General features: G+C 41.6%; 2 protein-coding genes across 2 annotated transcripts in view; one reads left to right on the forward strand and one right to left on the reverse strand.

The window, feature by feature from the left end:
* nt5dc1 (5'-nucleotidase domain containing 1) overlaps window positions 1–17336 on the forward strand; it is a 75221-nt gene continuing 57885 nt past the window's right edge. The window contains exons 1-6 of the mRNA XM_028440446.1: window positions 1–222; window positions 6591–6682; window positions 10745–10816; window positions 10903–11012; window positions 11091–11170; window positions 11247–11328. Of these exons, the coding sequence (XP_028296247.1) occupies window positions 130–222; window positions 6591–6682; window positions 10745–10816; window positions 10903–11012; window positions 11091–11170; window positions 11247–11328 (529 nt within the window). The 5' untranslated portion in view covers window positions 1–129. The remainder of the gene's footprint in view (window positions 223–6590; window positions 6683–10744; window positions 10817–10902; window positions 11013–11090; window positions 11171–11246; window positions 11329–17336) is intronic.
* Window positions 11432–16206, reverse strand: col10a1b (collagen, type X, alpha 1b). The gene is made up of 3 exons (XM_028440445.1): window positions 16076–16206; window positions 15814–15961; window positions 11432–13673 (listed from the first exon to the last, which is right to left on the reverse strand). Exons 2-3 carry the CDS (start codon window positions 15944–15946, stop codon window positions 11818–11820), a joined length of 1989 nt encoding a protein of 662 aa, XP_028296246.1. The 5' UTR covers window positions 15947–15961; window positions 16076–16206; the 3' UTR covers window positions 11432–11817.

The raw sequence follows: 17336 nt of genomic DNA on the forward strand, positions 1-17336 counted from the left end.
CGCTCCGGGAGGGGGGAGGAGGGGAGGTGAAGCTGAGCGGCGGTAAGTGGTCGGTGAACATCACCTGGGGAGGGACGAAGCCTCCATAGACCGCTGCTACAGAGGCCAGGGAGGGGGGCTAAGCTAACAATGACGGACTACTTCAGCTTGTCGGACTGCGATGTGATCGGCTTCGACCTGGACCACACGCTGTGCCGCTACCATCTAAAGGAGACCTCCAGGGTGAGTGTCATCACTGTAACACCCCCACCCCACACCCACCAGCACGGTGCTGCAGTCACTGGGTGACTCAGTCACTGATGTACGTTCACACACTGTCATTGGTTTACATGTGTGTGTAGTACACACACATGTAAACCAATGACATATACACACTGTGTACACACTGTGTACATGTGTGTTTATGTGTGTACATGTGTGCAGGTATGTGTGTAAACGTGTGTGCAGATGTGTGTACATTTGTGCAGATGTGTGTACCTGTGTGTAGACGTGTGCAAATGTGTGTTTGTGTGTGTAGATGTGTGTAAGTATATGTAGATGTGTGTGTGAGTGTGGAGATGTGTAAATGTATGTAGATGTGTGTACCTGTGTGTAGACGTGTGCAAATGTATGTTAATGTGTGTTTGTGTGTGGAGATGTGTAACTGTGTGGAGATGTGTAACTGTGTGGAGATGTGTGTACCTGTGTGTAGACGTGTGTAAATGTATGTAGATGTGTGTTTGTGTGTAGATGTGTGTAAGTATATGTAGATGTGTGTGTGTGTGGAGATGTAAATGTATGTAGATGTGTGTGCCTGTGTGTAAGTATATGTAGATGTGTGTGCGTGTGGAGATGTGTAAATGTATGTAGATGTGTTTGTGTGTGTAGATGTGTGTAAGTATATGTAGATGTGTGTGTGCCTGTGTGTAGAGGTGTGTAGATGTGTGTAAGTATATGTAGATGTGTGTGTGTGTGGAGATGTGTAAATGTATGTAGATGTGTCTACCTGTGTGTAGACATGTGTAAATATATGTGTTTGTATGTACCAGTGTGTAGATGTGTGTAAGTATATGTTGACGTGTGTGGAGATGTGTGTACATGTGTGTGAATGTCTGTAGATTTGTGTAGATGTGTTTGTACATTTGTGCAGATGTGTGTACGTGTGTAGACATGTGTGTAGATGTATGTTTGTGTGTGTGCTTGTGTGTAGATGTGTGTGTACCTGTGTGTAGATGTGTGTAAGTATATGTAGATGTGTGTAGGTGTGTGAATGTGTGTACTTCGTGTAGATTTGTGGAAATGTGTTTGTAGATGTCTGTACATGTGTGTGTAGATGTGTGTACGTTTGTGCAGCTGTTTACATGTGTGTCGTGTACATGTGTGTACCTGTGTGTTGAAGTGTTGTACATGTGTGTACATGTGTGTAGATGTTGCTGTGTCTGAATCACTGGAGGTCACGATGTGAGAAGCTCACAGCGTCACAGACAGGAAGTGACGTTTCACTAAGATCAAAGTTTACATTTAGGAGAAAAAAAAACTCCCCATGTGATCAGTTTATTCCTCTGTGATGAAAAACTAAAGCTGGAAAATCAAAAACACTGAAATATATTATTAGTAGCATTGAATTTCTGGCTCTGATTGTGTTACTGACCTCAGTGAAAAGAAGAATGAATCAATCTAAAGATATAAAATACATATTTAGCACTGACGTTCCAATAATTCACAATATCAAATAAAATGTTTAACTCATGTGTACATTAAAGCAGTGGTTCTCAACCTTTTCAGCCCACGACCCCCAAAATAAAGGTCCTAGAGAGCGGGGACCCCCACTGTAGCTGAAGGTGGTTGAGCACAGACATGAACATTGAAGAACAGTCATGTGGAGACAGGACCATCTATAAGGAGGAATAAAGGGGAGAGATTTTTGGGGTCCATCCATAAAGTCAGCAAAATGATGCTCCATTGTTCTATGAATCTGTGATAACCACATTTATTTATTCATCTGAATAATATCCACTGGTTATCCAGGAACGTTTACTATTATTATAGTCATCTTAAAGATGGTGTGGTGGCAAAATTGATTAATTATGTATACTCATATATTTGCTTTTTGATCTCATTCAACTTAATACCCCAATTTGTAACTTTCCACTCCTGTGTGATGTCTTTTCCTCTTCCTGCAAAGTCAGTGGACCCATACTCCCATGATACAGCTTCTCTAAAGGAATGTCAGTTGGCCTCAGTTTAATCTCCAAGGCCAGAGCACGTCCAAACCCACCCCGACATCGGAGGTGTCACCTCCGGCAGACTGACCTTCCCCCCCTGGTCTCTTCTTTGTTGTCTGTGGAAGGGGGGAGGTGGGACAGTGGGGTATAAATGTGTGTGAAAGGAACTTTTGGGCCCTTCTTCTTCGCGTCTCTCCTCTGGCCAGAGGAGACCACTTCTTTGTCTATCCCGCTTTGTACCTTTTTATTTAGTTTAGATTAAATCATTTTTTATTACTTCATCATCTCTCCTGTCTGGTCTTCATCATTTATCACCACAGAGTGTGTTTTCAAGTCAAAGACGAGGTAACCGTAAATTTCACCGTAGCAATGGTAATCCTGGTTTTAATCAGAGATAAAATGGGTTAAAAGTGACCAAAAATGGTAGAAAAGAGGTGAAATTGGATTTTAAAAACCACAGAAATTTGTTAAAAGTTGAAAATTAGAGATGGCCAAAAACAGACAGAAAAAGTGGTGAAATGGGATCAAAGTGTCAATATTGGAGCAATTAGTGTAAATTGGCAAATAATAGTGATGACAAATTGTGAATGTGGTTAAAATGGTAAAAAGTAATAATGAAATATGGTTAAAAGAGGTTAAAAGTGACAATAATTAGTCACGATATGTGACATTAGGTGGTAGAGTAGTGGAAAGGGTTTATAAGTGCTGAAAATGACTTTAAAGTGGAAAAAATCAGAATCAGAAAGTGTCCTTGGACAACAAACTGAACCCTAAGTGTCCCCTTCTCGCATAGGGCTGGATAACATGGACCAAAACTCATATCTTAATGCTTTTTCTCAAAATGGAGATATACAATATAAATCTAAATATTTTTAATTCAAATAAAATCTGACCAGAAAAACAATTCAGGGTTAAGTTTGTTGATGTAAAATGTCACACAGGCTCATTTATTAACAAACAGTTGCACAAAATGTGCCAAATTTGGCTTTATTCACTCTAAGGGACAGCACGTGTGTGTGTGAGTTCTGTAGTGTGGCTTGTTTAGGGGAAGTTCAGTAAGATCTAACTGTGCTTTTCATGCTGTTCTGAGAAGTAGCGAAAGCAGCGACTCCTAAAACGAGTATTTTAATGCAAAATAACCTCTTTAACCCCAACAGACCCGCCAGGTCCCTGTCTTCTTTGTTGCTGTTGTTCTTCTTACAGCCTGTGATGGTTTTCATGCCCTCCCAGACCTCCCTCATGTTGTTGTTCTGCAGCTTCTACTCTACCTTCCGTTTGTACTCCTCCTTTGCCTCTCGGAGTTGGACCTTGAGTTCCCCCTGCACGCGCTTCATCCCTGCCTGGTCTCCCTCCTTGAATACCCTCTTCTTCCTGTTAAGAATGTCCTTGACGTTACTGGTAATTCAGGGCTTGTTGTTTGAGAAGCAGCACACAATTTTTATAGGAACCTCAATATCCATACAGAAGTTCATTTAGTCAGTTGTGCAGTGTGTGACCCCGTCAATAATCTCACCATGTGTCTGGCACTCCAGCCAGTGGACTCAAAACAGTCTGAGAGCCTCTTCTGCCTCAGGAGACCATTTTATGAAGGTGTGTGTGGTTACTGGTTGTCTCTGGATCTTTGGCTTGTACTGTGGCTTGAGAAGGACCAGGTTGTGATCAGACTTTGCCAAAGGTGGTAGGGGGTGGCAGTGTAATGGTACGTTCACACCAAACGCGTTTCGGGCGTCAAAATTGTGCCTCACGCGCGTTGTTGAACGCTTGTGCTCATTGAATACAGATGTTTGTCACCAGTGTCGAAGATGCTCGGTACGCACGTCGAGGTGAGCTGTTTCTCTGTTGCCGGTGGTGTTCATACAATGGTATGTGGCAATCAGTTACTTTCATAATTCACCCAGTGACTGTGAAGTGGTGGAACATTATTGTGTTGAGAAGGTGGTGTTTCAGGTCGGATGTATTTTGGTGTGACTGAGTGTGTGCACTGTGATGTCAGTGGGCTATAGAGAAATGTGGGTGAATGGAGAATAAAGTTTGGAGTTCCTTGCTGAACACGCCGCCTCTGACTCCCGTTCATCGGCTCTACATTATCCAGAGAGTGACTTGGCTTTATTTGCTCCTTGGCGCTGTTTCTGGATTCACCAGAGCTACGCTTGGATGAGAGTCTCTTTCAGCGATACTTCTGTCTCTCCCGTGCCCAGTTTGACGACCTGCTGACCGGCATCTGCGCTCGCATCTCCTACCAGGACCCCAACTACAGGCGCTCTATTCCAGCAGAAGAGCACCTCTCCATCTGTCTTCGCCTCCGTTTAGTGTTTTTTTTTCTTCTTCTTCTCATTGTTCTAGCGCGTCCACCATATATTGTCTATGTAAACCTGCCGCTGTCGATGCATTTGGTGTGAACGCGCCATAAGCGTCCTTCACATTTGCACACAGGAGTTCTATTGCCCTGTTCTTCCTGGTGGGACAGCTTACAAACTGGTGAAAGTCCAGTAGTGTTGAGTCCAATGTAACATGATTAAAGTCCCCTGAGATGGCAATGAATGCATAAGGGTGCCGTGTTTGTAATCTCGCGATGACGTCACACGTGGTCGCTCGCGGGGGATGTAAACACAGACAACAATAGCGTGGGAGAACTCCCCCGGCATGTAGTATGGTCGGAGACCTACCGCCAGCAACTCAATGTCCTTGCTGCACGTTGCCTACTTCACCGTAACATGTCCCTGGTGTTCCTCCTCCTTTCCGTTTACCACTGCGTTTAGTGTCTCTGTCCGCTCTCACTGTTGTGAAGCCCTGTAGATCCATGTTAGAGTCTCGGGTGTTTTGTGTTTGACAGGTTTCTGTGAGTGCACTCTCTAAGTGTCTGGTCATTCATCACAAGGGCAGCCAGCTCATCTGTCTTGTTGGTTAAACAGTTGACGTTCCCCATAACTATCACCGGAACAGAGGGCTTGTACTTCTGGAGTGAGAGCAGCTTCTCCCTTGAATGAATGAGTTTTCCGCTGCTATTTTTCCGAAAAGAAGAAGAATCCATAGGATATATAAAGTAATTGTACTACAAAGGATTAAAGTTGGCACAAAGCCGATAAAATAAAATTCTAAAACGAGTACTGCAGGGATGGAGCTACCGGATACGCAGCCACTCGCGTCGGAGCCTAATATTTGAATGAATGAAATCACACATTCTATATCTCTCCATAATCTTAAGAAACACAGCTAAAACTGTAGCCAACCCACATTCTGAACAAAAAACCACAGCACACACATCAGGCCATTATGTTCAAAATAGGGAAAAGTCGACAACTCGGCCAGCTCAGCCTTTTTCCACTGCGGTGAGTCACAAAATAAACACAGAGCTCTATAACAAGAGCCTACGTGAAACTACGAGCCGAGCTGAATCCACTGATATAAAGGTCGATTATTTTCATACCAAAACCACCCCATAGTGTTTATCACCAATTTCTACAGGATCTCTGCTTTGCATCGCTGTGTCAAGCATTCTGATTGGTCAAAGCAATACTGAACTAGACACATGCATAACGCCACCAAAGAGTGGAACTACAGCGCATGGCACCGCAGAGACCTGAGTTAAAATGGATAAAGTATGATTATTTCAAGCCAAAATGCATTTGAAACCACTAGTGGTTGGAATCAATTTGACTGACATATTTACAGTTACACACTTGTGGAAAAACTTTGGCACAGTTGTGGCAAAGTGGGCTTCCGCCTGAACTTTTTTGTACAAAAACATGTATCTTTGGCCTAATGTTTATTATTACCACCAAACTTGCTGCAGTTGATGTCCATACATTAGTTCAATTATTTCTGCTTTTACAGATATTGATAATTGGCTTTGTATTTGTACAGATTTCTGTATTTAAAACATGATTTATTGTCACTCAGTATCATATATTTCCAAAATTTCACATCATCTGTAACCATTAAGGGTCCTACTTCAATCTGAATAAAAAATAGCCATGTAGGTCATGTAGAAGCAGACTCACACGTTATTTGTTATGGGTATGTGATTTTCGGTGAAAAGTGTTTGGGGCTTAGGAGAGCTATAAAGAAAACATACGTATCTATCGATATAGGCAATATGGTAATTTTCTATTTCGCCAAAATAGAAAACTCAATATATCTTGACTCTCGATATACTGCCCAGCCCTACTACCATACTATAAAAGGTCAGAGAAGGATTTTCCTTGCACATTCTTTAGCACATTTCTGTGCTTGTACATGTGTCTGATGTCACATGAACTCCTGCAGCTGCTTTTCTATGAACACGTGCTTCTTATGTGCTAATTTTGAACAATAATATGAGCTCTATCTGTGCAGCCATGTTGTCATGTGATGGTTGTGCTTATTTCCTGCTCTTCATGTCCACAGCTGATCTATGAGAGCTTTGCCAGGTTCCTGGTGGAACATAAAGGGTATGACAAAGACCTGCTGAACCTCACGCCTGCTACCTGGGACTTCTGGTGAGTTGTCAGCAACACTTCCTGTTATCTCTCAGCCAATCATCATGAAGAACAGTGATTGGTCACTGGAAGTATTAAGAACTTGAATAGAACTTCTGTCTGCCAGAAAAAAAGCTCAAACTACCAACATTTTTTTTATTTAGCCTCAAGAGAATCAAGTTTTCCAGGTTTCTGGAATAGAGATGTTAGTTAGTTAATTCATTTATTGTCCACAGTGTGGAAATTTATCTTTGGTCTCATATAAAAACAACAAGCAGAACAGCATAACAACAATGACAGCAACAACAACAACACTTACACACAGACATCTTCAGGGCAAGAAGGCAGGACAGCAGTGGCAGTATACAACACATCAACAGGACATGGTGTTCAGTACCCCACTTGCTTTAGGGATAAAGGAATTTTTAAAAATATTACGATTTGACCATGGCACTTTGTAACGTCTAACCGATGTTGGCCTTTTTGGTCTGAAAATGAGTCTTAGCTTGGTTTGCGTCTTTTTACGACATGGCGTCATCGTCGAAGGTCTTAAAAGTAACAAGCTCATTTTTAAAATGTTATGCTGCGTTCACACCGCATGCGTCATGAAATGTCCGTACTTCCAGATTACACACAAAGTCAATGGATAATTGTGTCCCAGATGCGAAATCTTTCCTGTGCTGCGTGCGGTTCGAGCCGCCCGTGCGAGCGCGCTTCTGATTTTACACATAGCCGCATATTCGCAAGAGTTGAAAATATGAACTCCTGCGACCGTTTCGCATGATGAAAGCCAATCAGAATCTTTGTTGATAATGACGTCAGGCCGTCAACATGGACACCAGTCTGTTCACCCATTCAACCATGGAGTAGAAGCTGTGTGTGACCACCTGGAGCTGTATGACATGGCCTTTATAACCAGGACCAGACTAGGAAGGATTAAGTGTGGAGGAGAATCAGTGAGGAGGTGGTAGTAGCAGGTAAAAGTTCTCTCTGTAGCACTGAGCTAGGATAGCATTAGCCGCTAATCCCACCGGCTTTTTTCACTGGTGGTTTATGTTTATGAGAGGAGAAAAAGGAGCACAGCTTCTCGTCGCTTCAGCAGACAGTGAAACTCACCGGGTTGGATGTGTCGCTGGTGGGCGGGGCTTCGCTCCAGACACGCATATAAAGCGAATTGGGACATTTTTTGATCCTGCGACACATGTGGAAAGTTTCCTGCGAAACGTTTCGTGCGGAAGATGCGTCCGGTGCCGCAGAAGACGCATTTGGTGTGAACGCAGCATAAGAAGTAGAAAGTACAGATATTTGTTTAAAAATGTAAGGAGTAAAAGTAAAAAGGCAAAAAAAGGGCAAAAAAAAGAAATACTCAAGTAAAGTACAGATACCAGAAAAAACTACTTAAGTACAGTGATAAAGTATTTGGCATTTACTGAATTCAAGACAAGTGATTCGATCTTGATGGGGCACATGACTGTTCCACTGTCAGCTTTTAGTAAGCCACCAACCAACCCACATCCAACAGAAATCAATATTTACACACACACATGCACAACACACACAAGCAGGATGCATTATTAAAATTTTTTGGAGAGGTGTATGAATAACAACATTTTGACATTTGTTTAAATTACAATATTCGGCAGAGGTGAAAGTAATGGATTACAAGTACCCTACGTTACTGTAACTAAGTTGCTTTTTTTGTTTTAAAATGATTAACAGACATTATGAAACTATAAAAAATGAAATATCCAGACAGCAATCGAATGCATCATAGCCGACCAATCAGATTAAACTTAACGTACGGTGCCAAAGCTGCATTAAATGGAGGTTATTTCAGCTGCATAATTGTTTTTATTTTAAATTAAATTTCATTGGTGTTTTTTTATTTTAAAAAAAAAAAAATTCATTTTATTTTTTATCCTTATTTTTGTATTTATTCCTTATTTAATTAACAGTCTTTTAATTCATTCATTCATTCATTCATTCTTTCATTCTTTCATTCTTTCTTTCTTTCTTTCTTTCTTTCTTTCTTTCTTTCTTTCTTTCTTTCTTTCTTTCTTGTTTACTCTTTTTATTTATAATATTTCTCTGTAACAAAAGTAATTTCACCCTGGGATAAATAGAGTATTTCTGATTCTAATTATTACAGATGCTTTTGTGGAAAATAAATTAAGTTCCAATTGTGGTAGATTGTGTCTCTTCCTTTTTAAGTTTCTACATGAGATGTTTACTCTATGTAAGGGAACCGTACCAAGATTTATTACCAACAATAAACATGGAGGGTGAAAGTAACTAGTAATTTGAGTATTATTTAACTGAGTCAACTTTTTACTTGTACTTGAGTATTTAATGTATGACTTACTGGTACTTGAGTAGAATTTTAATCAAGTAACAGTACTTCTACTTGAGTAGAATATACCAGTACTCTTTACACCTCTAATATTAGGTTAGGTTTCTTTATAGAAGTTTTACAGACAGGGAAACGGCAGTGCAACATGAAACATAGGAAGCAAGAACCAAAATACAAGAACAAATCAGAAAACCTCACAGGACCAACAGGAAACATCAGAAAAGTCAAATCCATGAACATCTAAACCTTCCCAGGACAACATCTCACCAATCAAAGTCTGCAGCTGCTTGTGTGCACGCTAAAACAAACAGCAACTTTTTGCAACATTTAGCAACAGACCATGTTTAAAAAATGTATGTGAATTGTTTATGTTACTTTTGACCAGATATACAGCAATGAATGTTAAATCTAAATGTTACATTTAAATACAAATGTTAAACCTAAATGTTACATTTAAATGTTATATTTAAATCTAAGTGTTGAATTTAAATGTTACATTTAAATATAAATGTTAAATCTAAATGTTATATTTATTATATGGGGCGACCGTGGCTCAGTGGGATGTCCAGTAACCGAAGGGTTGGGGTTTGAATCCCGCTCTATCCAAGTCATTGTCGTTGTGTCCTTGGGCAAAGCACCTTACCCACATTGCCTCGTATGAATGGGTATGAATTGTGCATGAATGTTGGTGGTGGTCAAAGGGGCTGTAGGCGCAAAATGCAGCCACACTTCTGTCAGTTTGCCCCAGGGCAGCTGTGGCTACATTGTAGCTTACCACCATCAGTTTGACTGATATGAGTTACTGTACTGAATTAATAATTATTTCTGTATGCGCTTCGAGTCTCCTTGAAAAAAGCGTTACATAAATTCAAGCCATTGTTATTATTTAAATATATATGTTACTCTAAATGTTACATTTAAATATAAATGTTACATTTACATATAAATGTTAAATCTAAATGCTAAATGTTAAAGGTCCAGTATGATGCTATTTTTCATTAACATGTTACATTAACATTTAACTTTTAGATTTAACATTTAGATTTAACATTGAACATTTAGATTTAACATTTAGATTTAACATTCAGACTCAGTGGTAGAGTGGGTCGTCCAATATCTGAAGGGTTGGGTGATTGAATCCCACATTGCCTAGTATGAATGTGGTGTGTGTGTGAGTGAGTGTTGGTGGTGGTCGGAGGCAGCCTCGCTTCTGTCAGTCTGCCCCAGGGCAGCTGTGGCTACAATAGTAGCTTACCACCACCGTTATATAAAATTCAATGTTTTTTTTTTTTTTTTTTTAAATCTTGGTATTTGTTTTTCACTATTATTCCATGTTAGTATTTAGTTTTTTCCACTATTATCCTGTGTTGGTGTTTATTTTTTTTTTTTATTCCATGTTAGTAGCTCGTAAAATGGGAAGATGATAATTTTCTATGAAATGTAATGAAAATGAAACAATTGCATAAATTAGGAAAAATAAAGTATTGCATGTTGAAACTTAAACATTTCCTACCTTTTTAGTGACTGCTAGCCTTCTTTATTATCTTACCTTCAAATTAAAATGAAACCATGAACATTTAGTATTTAATAAGTGCTTTTCTAACTGGTAGCCCTTTGGACTATTCAGTACCTGTGTAGTACCTCCCAGTTTCAGAAAGGTTGGTGAGCCCTGGTGTAGAATGTGGTTTTCAAAAGATGGACTGGTGTCTGTGAGGCTCTGTCTGTGGGTCCAGTTTTAAAGGTCTGGTGGTGGATCTGGAGGAAGGAAACCTTGTGAAGCTCTCTGAAGATGGGACAGTTCTGCGGTACTTTCTTACTTTAATAAAGCTCTTATTTGTCATCCTTTGAGGTGAGATTATACATGTGTCACGTTTACTTCCTGCTCCACTAGAGCGACTCATGGGACTAAAGACCTCAGCACAGAAGAAATTATCAAGCACTATGGCCCTCAAAGAGAGTGGAAGCACTTCAACAGTCTCAATAGCTCTTTTACAAGATCAGGTATGACCTCACCTGAGGAAACTATACTGTCATCAAGTTCTTACTTATTGCTGTTGTTCTTTGTTTTTGTTTTGGCAGCTAAATATTATTTTTACGACAACTACTTTGACCTACCTGGAGCACTCCTCTGTGGACGAGTCGTGGATATGTTACACAAGGTGTGTGATGAGGTAGTTTCAAAGTAAAATAACAAACATGTTAACATTCTTATGTGTCTGGGTTTCTTTTTTACAGCAAGGAAAAGAAGTGAATTCGGATTTTTGGAAAGACATGGTGGCTGCTATTGACCACAATTACAACACGTCTGCATTTAAAGGTATGGTTTTGATGTAATACAAATCACATGGGAACATATCAATCAGAGGGCATTTTGGTTTTCAAAGACAAACTTTTATTCTGTGTTTAGCTCAGTGAGTGGTACAGAAGTCCTACAGTTTGAGTGCATTATGATATTCCCATGGTCACAGTGCTGATCTCAAACATTACCACAACAGTTTAGTGTGTTCTGTATACTAAAGGAACAAGTCATTGAAAACACAAAGACAGAAATATGTGCTGTAAATGTTACAGGACCTTTGCTGAGCACCATAGTTTGTATAAAGTTACCGAGGCATAAACTGAAACAATGTATCACTTGACAATAGGAATTTTCATAATTAAGGGGAATTGCCCTGAAAACCAGAATACAGCTAATACTGCTCTTTTATATTTTTTCAAATTTATTTCCAACCATTACAATTGATCTGTTTTGTGAGTTATTACAATGTTTAATATGGTTTTAAGGTCTGATTAAGATTTGTTGAACTCACGTTGAGGCAATCAGGAACCCAGAGAAAGAGCAGTGAACATTATCTGCAGCAAATATACCATTACTGTCCTCATCAGGGACCTGAACATAGACTCTGTCGCCTCCATGCAGCATGAGAACAGCACTGGCTGACATTTGATCCAGAAAACCTTTGTTGTATTCATCGTAGGTGAAAACAACCGGCTCTTCGTTTTTGTACAGTGCCACCAATGCATTTGCACCATTAACATGCATATGATAGCTGAAGTAGTAGAGGCCTGGGACCTGGCAGGTGAACACACCACTGTGGGAGTCGTAGTGGTGTTCTCCATTGTACAACTCTTGGTTGAATACAATGGGTGTTGCAGCTGGCGGATATGCTTGGGTCAGCACTGCACTGAAGGCCGACATTTGAGGCTTTCCCATTTCATGAGACATCACAACCTCATGGGACTTGATTGGCATGCTCTTCTCATGGTGATAGACCACCTCCCCAGGTGGTCCAGGTGGACCACGAGGGCCAGAGGGGCCTGGAAGTCCATCTTGACCTCTGGGACCTGGGGTTCCAGGAGGACCTTGAGGACCAGAGTACCCTTTAGCAGTCATGCCAGCAGGGCCTGGTGGGCCTGGATTACCTGGATGACCTTTAACTCCTTGGGGTCCAGCAGGACCCTGTGGTCCAACTGGACCCGTTGGTCCTGGCCTTCCATTTTCACCAGGTTTTCCTGAACTTCCTGGAAGTCCTGAGTGCCCTTTTATTCCTGGGGCACCATTTGCTCCGGGCTGCCCGGGGGATCCAGCATGACCTTGTGAACCCTTTTGACCCTGGGGGCCAGTATGACCTGTAGCTCCTTGTGGACCAACTGCTCCGGGCATTCCTGGTTTTCCAGAGAAACCTTGAGCTCCTTGTTCACCTTTGGTTCCTCTTGGGCCAGGTGCACCCATCATACCATTATCACCCTTTGGTCCTGCTTGGCCAGGCTCACCCTGAAAACCTCTTCCTCCTTGTGGACCAGGTGGGCCAATGGGACCAGTGGCACCTTGCATACCAGTATATCCAGTTGGACCTGGCTCACCTTTCTGACCAGTAGTTCCTGGGGTTCCTGGGCTTCCTCTATTACCTGGTATTCCAGGTTCACCTGGTTTGCCAGCACCTGGCATGCCTGGAGAGCCTGGCTGACCAGCATGACCCTGTGGACCTTTAGACCCCATAGGCCCAGGAATACCTGGGGCCCCATTTTGACCTGGTTTTCCTGGTGCACCTATGCCAGGAGCCCCAGTATGACCCTTTGGTCCTTGTGGACCCATTGATCCAGGAGAACCATCTCTTCCTGGTGTGCCAGACTTGCCAGGCTCTCCAGGATAACCTGTGGGACCAGGCTTACCAGTTGCAGATTTGCCTGGCATACCAGTAGAACCCATTGGCCCCATTGGACCTGGTGCCCCCTGAGAACCTGGAACTCCAATACCTCTCTCTCCTTTGGCACCAGGAAGACCAGGAATACCTGGATGTCCCTTCAAACCAGGCTCTCCTCTTTGCCCCATTGCGCCTGGGAATCCAGCCGGTCCAGGTTTTCCAGCAGCAGAAAGTCCAGCAGGTCCAGGGGTGCCAGGTGAACCGGGAGCACCTCTGGGACCCATGGCTCCAGGTGCGCCATGTGCACCTCTCTCACCAGGATGGCCAGGGGTGCCTGGTTTACCAGGGCCACCTGGAGTACCAGGCTTGCCAGCTTGAGAGTAGCCAGGGGGTCCAGGGGGTCCTGGTGGTCCTTGTGGTCCACTGTATCCTATGCCTCTTTCCCCTGGTGCTCCAGGTGGTCCCATTGGTCCTGGCTCACCTGGTGGACCTGGTGAACCAGGATGTCCTGCAACAGCTGAGTAAAACAAAACACCAAGGTCAACATTGTATCATTGCATAATACACATTTGTGAAAAGATGTTGCACAATAAACAGGCAAATGGATATTTTTTTCCTTCTCACTATTTGCATTTTTTGGTCAGAATTTTAGGTAAAAAGCAGCCAAAGATCTTAAAAAATCTGAATAATTGATATTCTACCATTAAAAACTGAAAGTAAATTTGGAGCCTATAGATGATGTCATTGTGGAGTTGCTTTTTAAAACGTTGGCTGATGCTCTGCTGTAAGTTCATTTCCTCGTCTGCACAGCAGCTCCTGCCCTTTGTCGCCTGGTTTGCCTTTTTTTCTACTGCAGCCTTTAATTTTCTGAACGACTCGTGGTGGTGAGTGTGTAGTTAGTGGTTAGCAGGTTGTCAACGCCATATTGATGCGTTTCCTGCCCTATTGCACAGAGGTCAGACGAGAGCATCGATGTGGCGAATGATGTCATTGGTTTCTTTAAGCGCTGCTGTCTCTCATCCAACCACAAATGGACACCCTGTTGTTGTCTGTTTTCTTTTGGGTTGGATTTGATTCATTGAAGGCCAGGCATGTTGAGAAACAGTTTTTCCATGGTCACTGAGGCGTATCAATTATTGTCATAGGAAAACCCATTAGGTTTAGTCTTTTTAAGTAGAGCGGTTGTTATTGACGCTATAGTAAGCTAGCAGCAAGCAGTCAGACATTTGAACTTTGGCCTCAGTTTTCTTCACATGCCCTCAGATGTGCCAAAACTTCTCTGGGGTCAGATTTTGACCCTGTAGGTATCAATGAAATATTATTAAGCACAAAGAATGAAGTTTGAAAGAGTGCACAAGCAGCAATAACTCTCTTTTATCGTTTATGCTGCCAGTCGAACAAATTATTGCAAGTGTTAGAAATGGAATGGAGCTTTCTCAGACAACTGTCATTTTCTAACCACACGAGGGCACTGCCTAGATCCCACAGGACATGTTTGTGGCAGAAGTGGATGTTTTGGTTGGCTGGAGCAGCTCAAAATGAGGCCTCTGAACACAAACACTTTATTTTAGGTGTGTTTGCTCCACTTGTGATGTGCAGACTCGTGGCTGTGAATTCTGAAATTGACAGTGTCTGACTTTTGTTGGGACTTTTTATTACCACAAGATTGTTTGTGAGGGTGTGTGCAGCATGGTTCCCACCATCTGTTTGAGAGATTTGACAAGTATGAGCACTAATTGTAGACTTCAATGCTTACGTGGAGGCAAACCACATCTATGCCTCTTTTGAAACCACAGAGAATGTGGCGTATTGTTTTAATTTGGGCATGAAGGATGGTGTTAAAGCTCATTTCTGGGTTTTTCTCATAGATTCATGCCTTCTTCTCTGATTTGCATACATACAAGCCTTCTCTGCTAATGAAGTGTTTCTGTGTTTGCATGAATTACACACAGAGGTGTGAAAAAAGTCATTTTTAAGTAGTCTTAATGCGGCAATGAACTACTGGGGAGATTGGAGTTTTCTAAACCATGATAGACTAGTGTTGGTTTTTGTTTGTGATTCAATATGAGCTCCAAACTCTAAATTCTCCAGCATTTCACACAGTTATTGATACTTTGTGCTAATTTGCAGATTTTTCCCATTTTGCCAATACATTCTAGTCCTTGCTCACTGTTTACAAATCCAAAATATGAGAAACACGTCGACCTGCAGATGTTAGTGTTTTATCTGAACTGCGTTTACCATTATCCAACCTTTTAAATGAGCCCCCATGGTCATGAAATTCCTGGAACAGGTATGGAAGTTGAAAAAATTAAAAGTCATGGAATAATTTAACTGTTTTGGAAAAGTTTTGAAAATACAGCTTATTTTATTTTAATGTTTAAAATATATTAAACCCCAAAGATGTTAAGCGTTATCTCAAAGTGAAAGTGCTGCATACTGGCATGAAAAATGATAAAAATTTGGTAAATTATTTTGGAATAGTTTTGATAAATCATTGTGAAAAAGTGTGGGAACCCTGTGCAATGATACCATCTATCGACTGAATTCTACTCCACACAGACTCCTCTTTTGTGCAAAATTGTTTAACACACAAAGACTTGGATTGGTGAACAACAGGTGTGTGTCAAGTCACAGGCAACACATTGGGAACTCACCTTGACTCTTGACGGGGTACTGATGCTGAGCCTTGATAGATTTGCTGGATTTTTGGTTGTGGTAGTACCTATCAGGGGTTCCCTCAGCCAAGGCCAGGAGGAGGAGGACGACACTGGTCACCCTCGGATCCATGTTGTGAAGCTAAACCTGCAAAGAAAACAAACAAAACACCAGTGAGAAAAGATGACTTCCTCTGGCAGAATAAAAAAGCATGCACACATTCTGTCCTGCTCTAACCCCCCCACCCGTCCATGCACTGACCAGGAAGGTTCCGGCTTCAGTGAACCAGCAGAGATGAGGACAGAGCTGCTTCCCTGGAGGCTTCCGTATATCCGTTAGTCTTTGGGAAGGCTGCTGCTTCCCGGGGTGCCGGGATTCAAGCATTTATAGTGAGCCGCTCTCTTCAAAGCGTCTGAAGGATCTACCTCACTGTTCCCACCCCACTATGACATCATCTATAATGATGGGTGCTGTGTCCCCAGGAGGCCTGCCACTTCAGGGTGAAAGTCCTCCCTCACAGTGTGTGTGTTTGCTTGAATCAGCCTCACTCTGAGTCTGGTCTTTATTGGATAAATTTAGAAATTTGGTTAGTCACACATCTTTAATTCACTTTTTGTTCTTGCTGACTCATGACCACTGTCCTTTTTTAGCATCCCATACTTAGTTTGTTTGATGCGAGAAAGTTTAGTTTCATGTCGTTTCTGCTGCAGACTGATCGGTGTGAGCTTTTTTCTTTGTGGTAACTTTGTTTTACCTGCGTTCTCTTTGTAAAGCTTTGTGTCTCTTTAAACAACACATTGCTTAAACGTTAGCAGCTCAAACTCAGAAAGTTTTCCCATAATCCACTAGGGCTGACCCTCCGATTTTCCTTTTTAAAGTTTCCCCAATTCCGTTTCAGCGTGTACCCATTTCTGCGTCGTCTCCACATCAGCCTACACGCTTTGTTTAATCAGTTTTTCCTGATTGCATATCATTATTAAACTTCTCAAAATCATGCCAAATATGCCTAATATGGTTAATGGAATAAACATTCATGCATCATTTTAGGTAAGGCAAGGCAAATGTATTTGCATAGCGCATTTCATACCAAAGGCGTGGTTTACATTTAACAGTTTAAAAATCAATAAAATCAATATCTTCATTTATTCAGACAACTGTTCTTCAGGAAATCTACTTTAATCTCCTCATATGTTTTCTGACAAAAAACACTTGCCGGAACTCGTAAGCTGAAGTCGAGGAAAGTAATGAGCAGATGTCCCTGAAGAAGACTGGCAGTTGACAGTCAAACATGTCAGGAGATCAAAGTAATTTTCCTGAAGGACAGTTGTCTGAATAAATGAAACCTTAACATATTTAAAATCTCTCTCTCAATCATACACAGTAGAGAAAAAAAAAGCCTTTAACTTTGATTTAAAAATGTTCACATGTGATGCTGACTTCAGCTCTGCTGCAGTTTGTTCCACTTCTTGGCAGCATAACAACTAAAAGCAGCATCACCATGTTTACTGTGAGCTCTGGGCTC

This window comes from Gouania willdenowi, assembly GCF_900634775.1.
Source record: "Gouania willdenowi chromosome 24 unlocalized genomic scaffold, fGouWil2.1 scaffold_320_arrow_ctg1, whole genome shotgun sequence".
Taxonomy (NCBI): Eukaryota; Metazoa; Chordata; class Actinopteri; order Blenniiformes; family Gobiesocidae; genus Gouania; species Gouania willdenowi.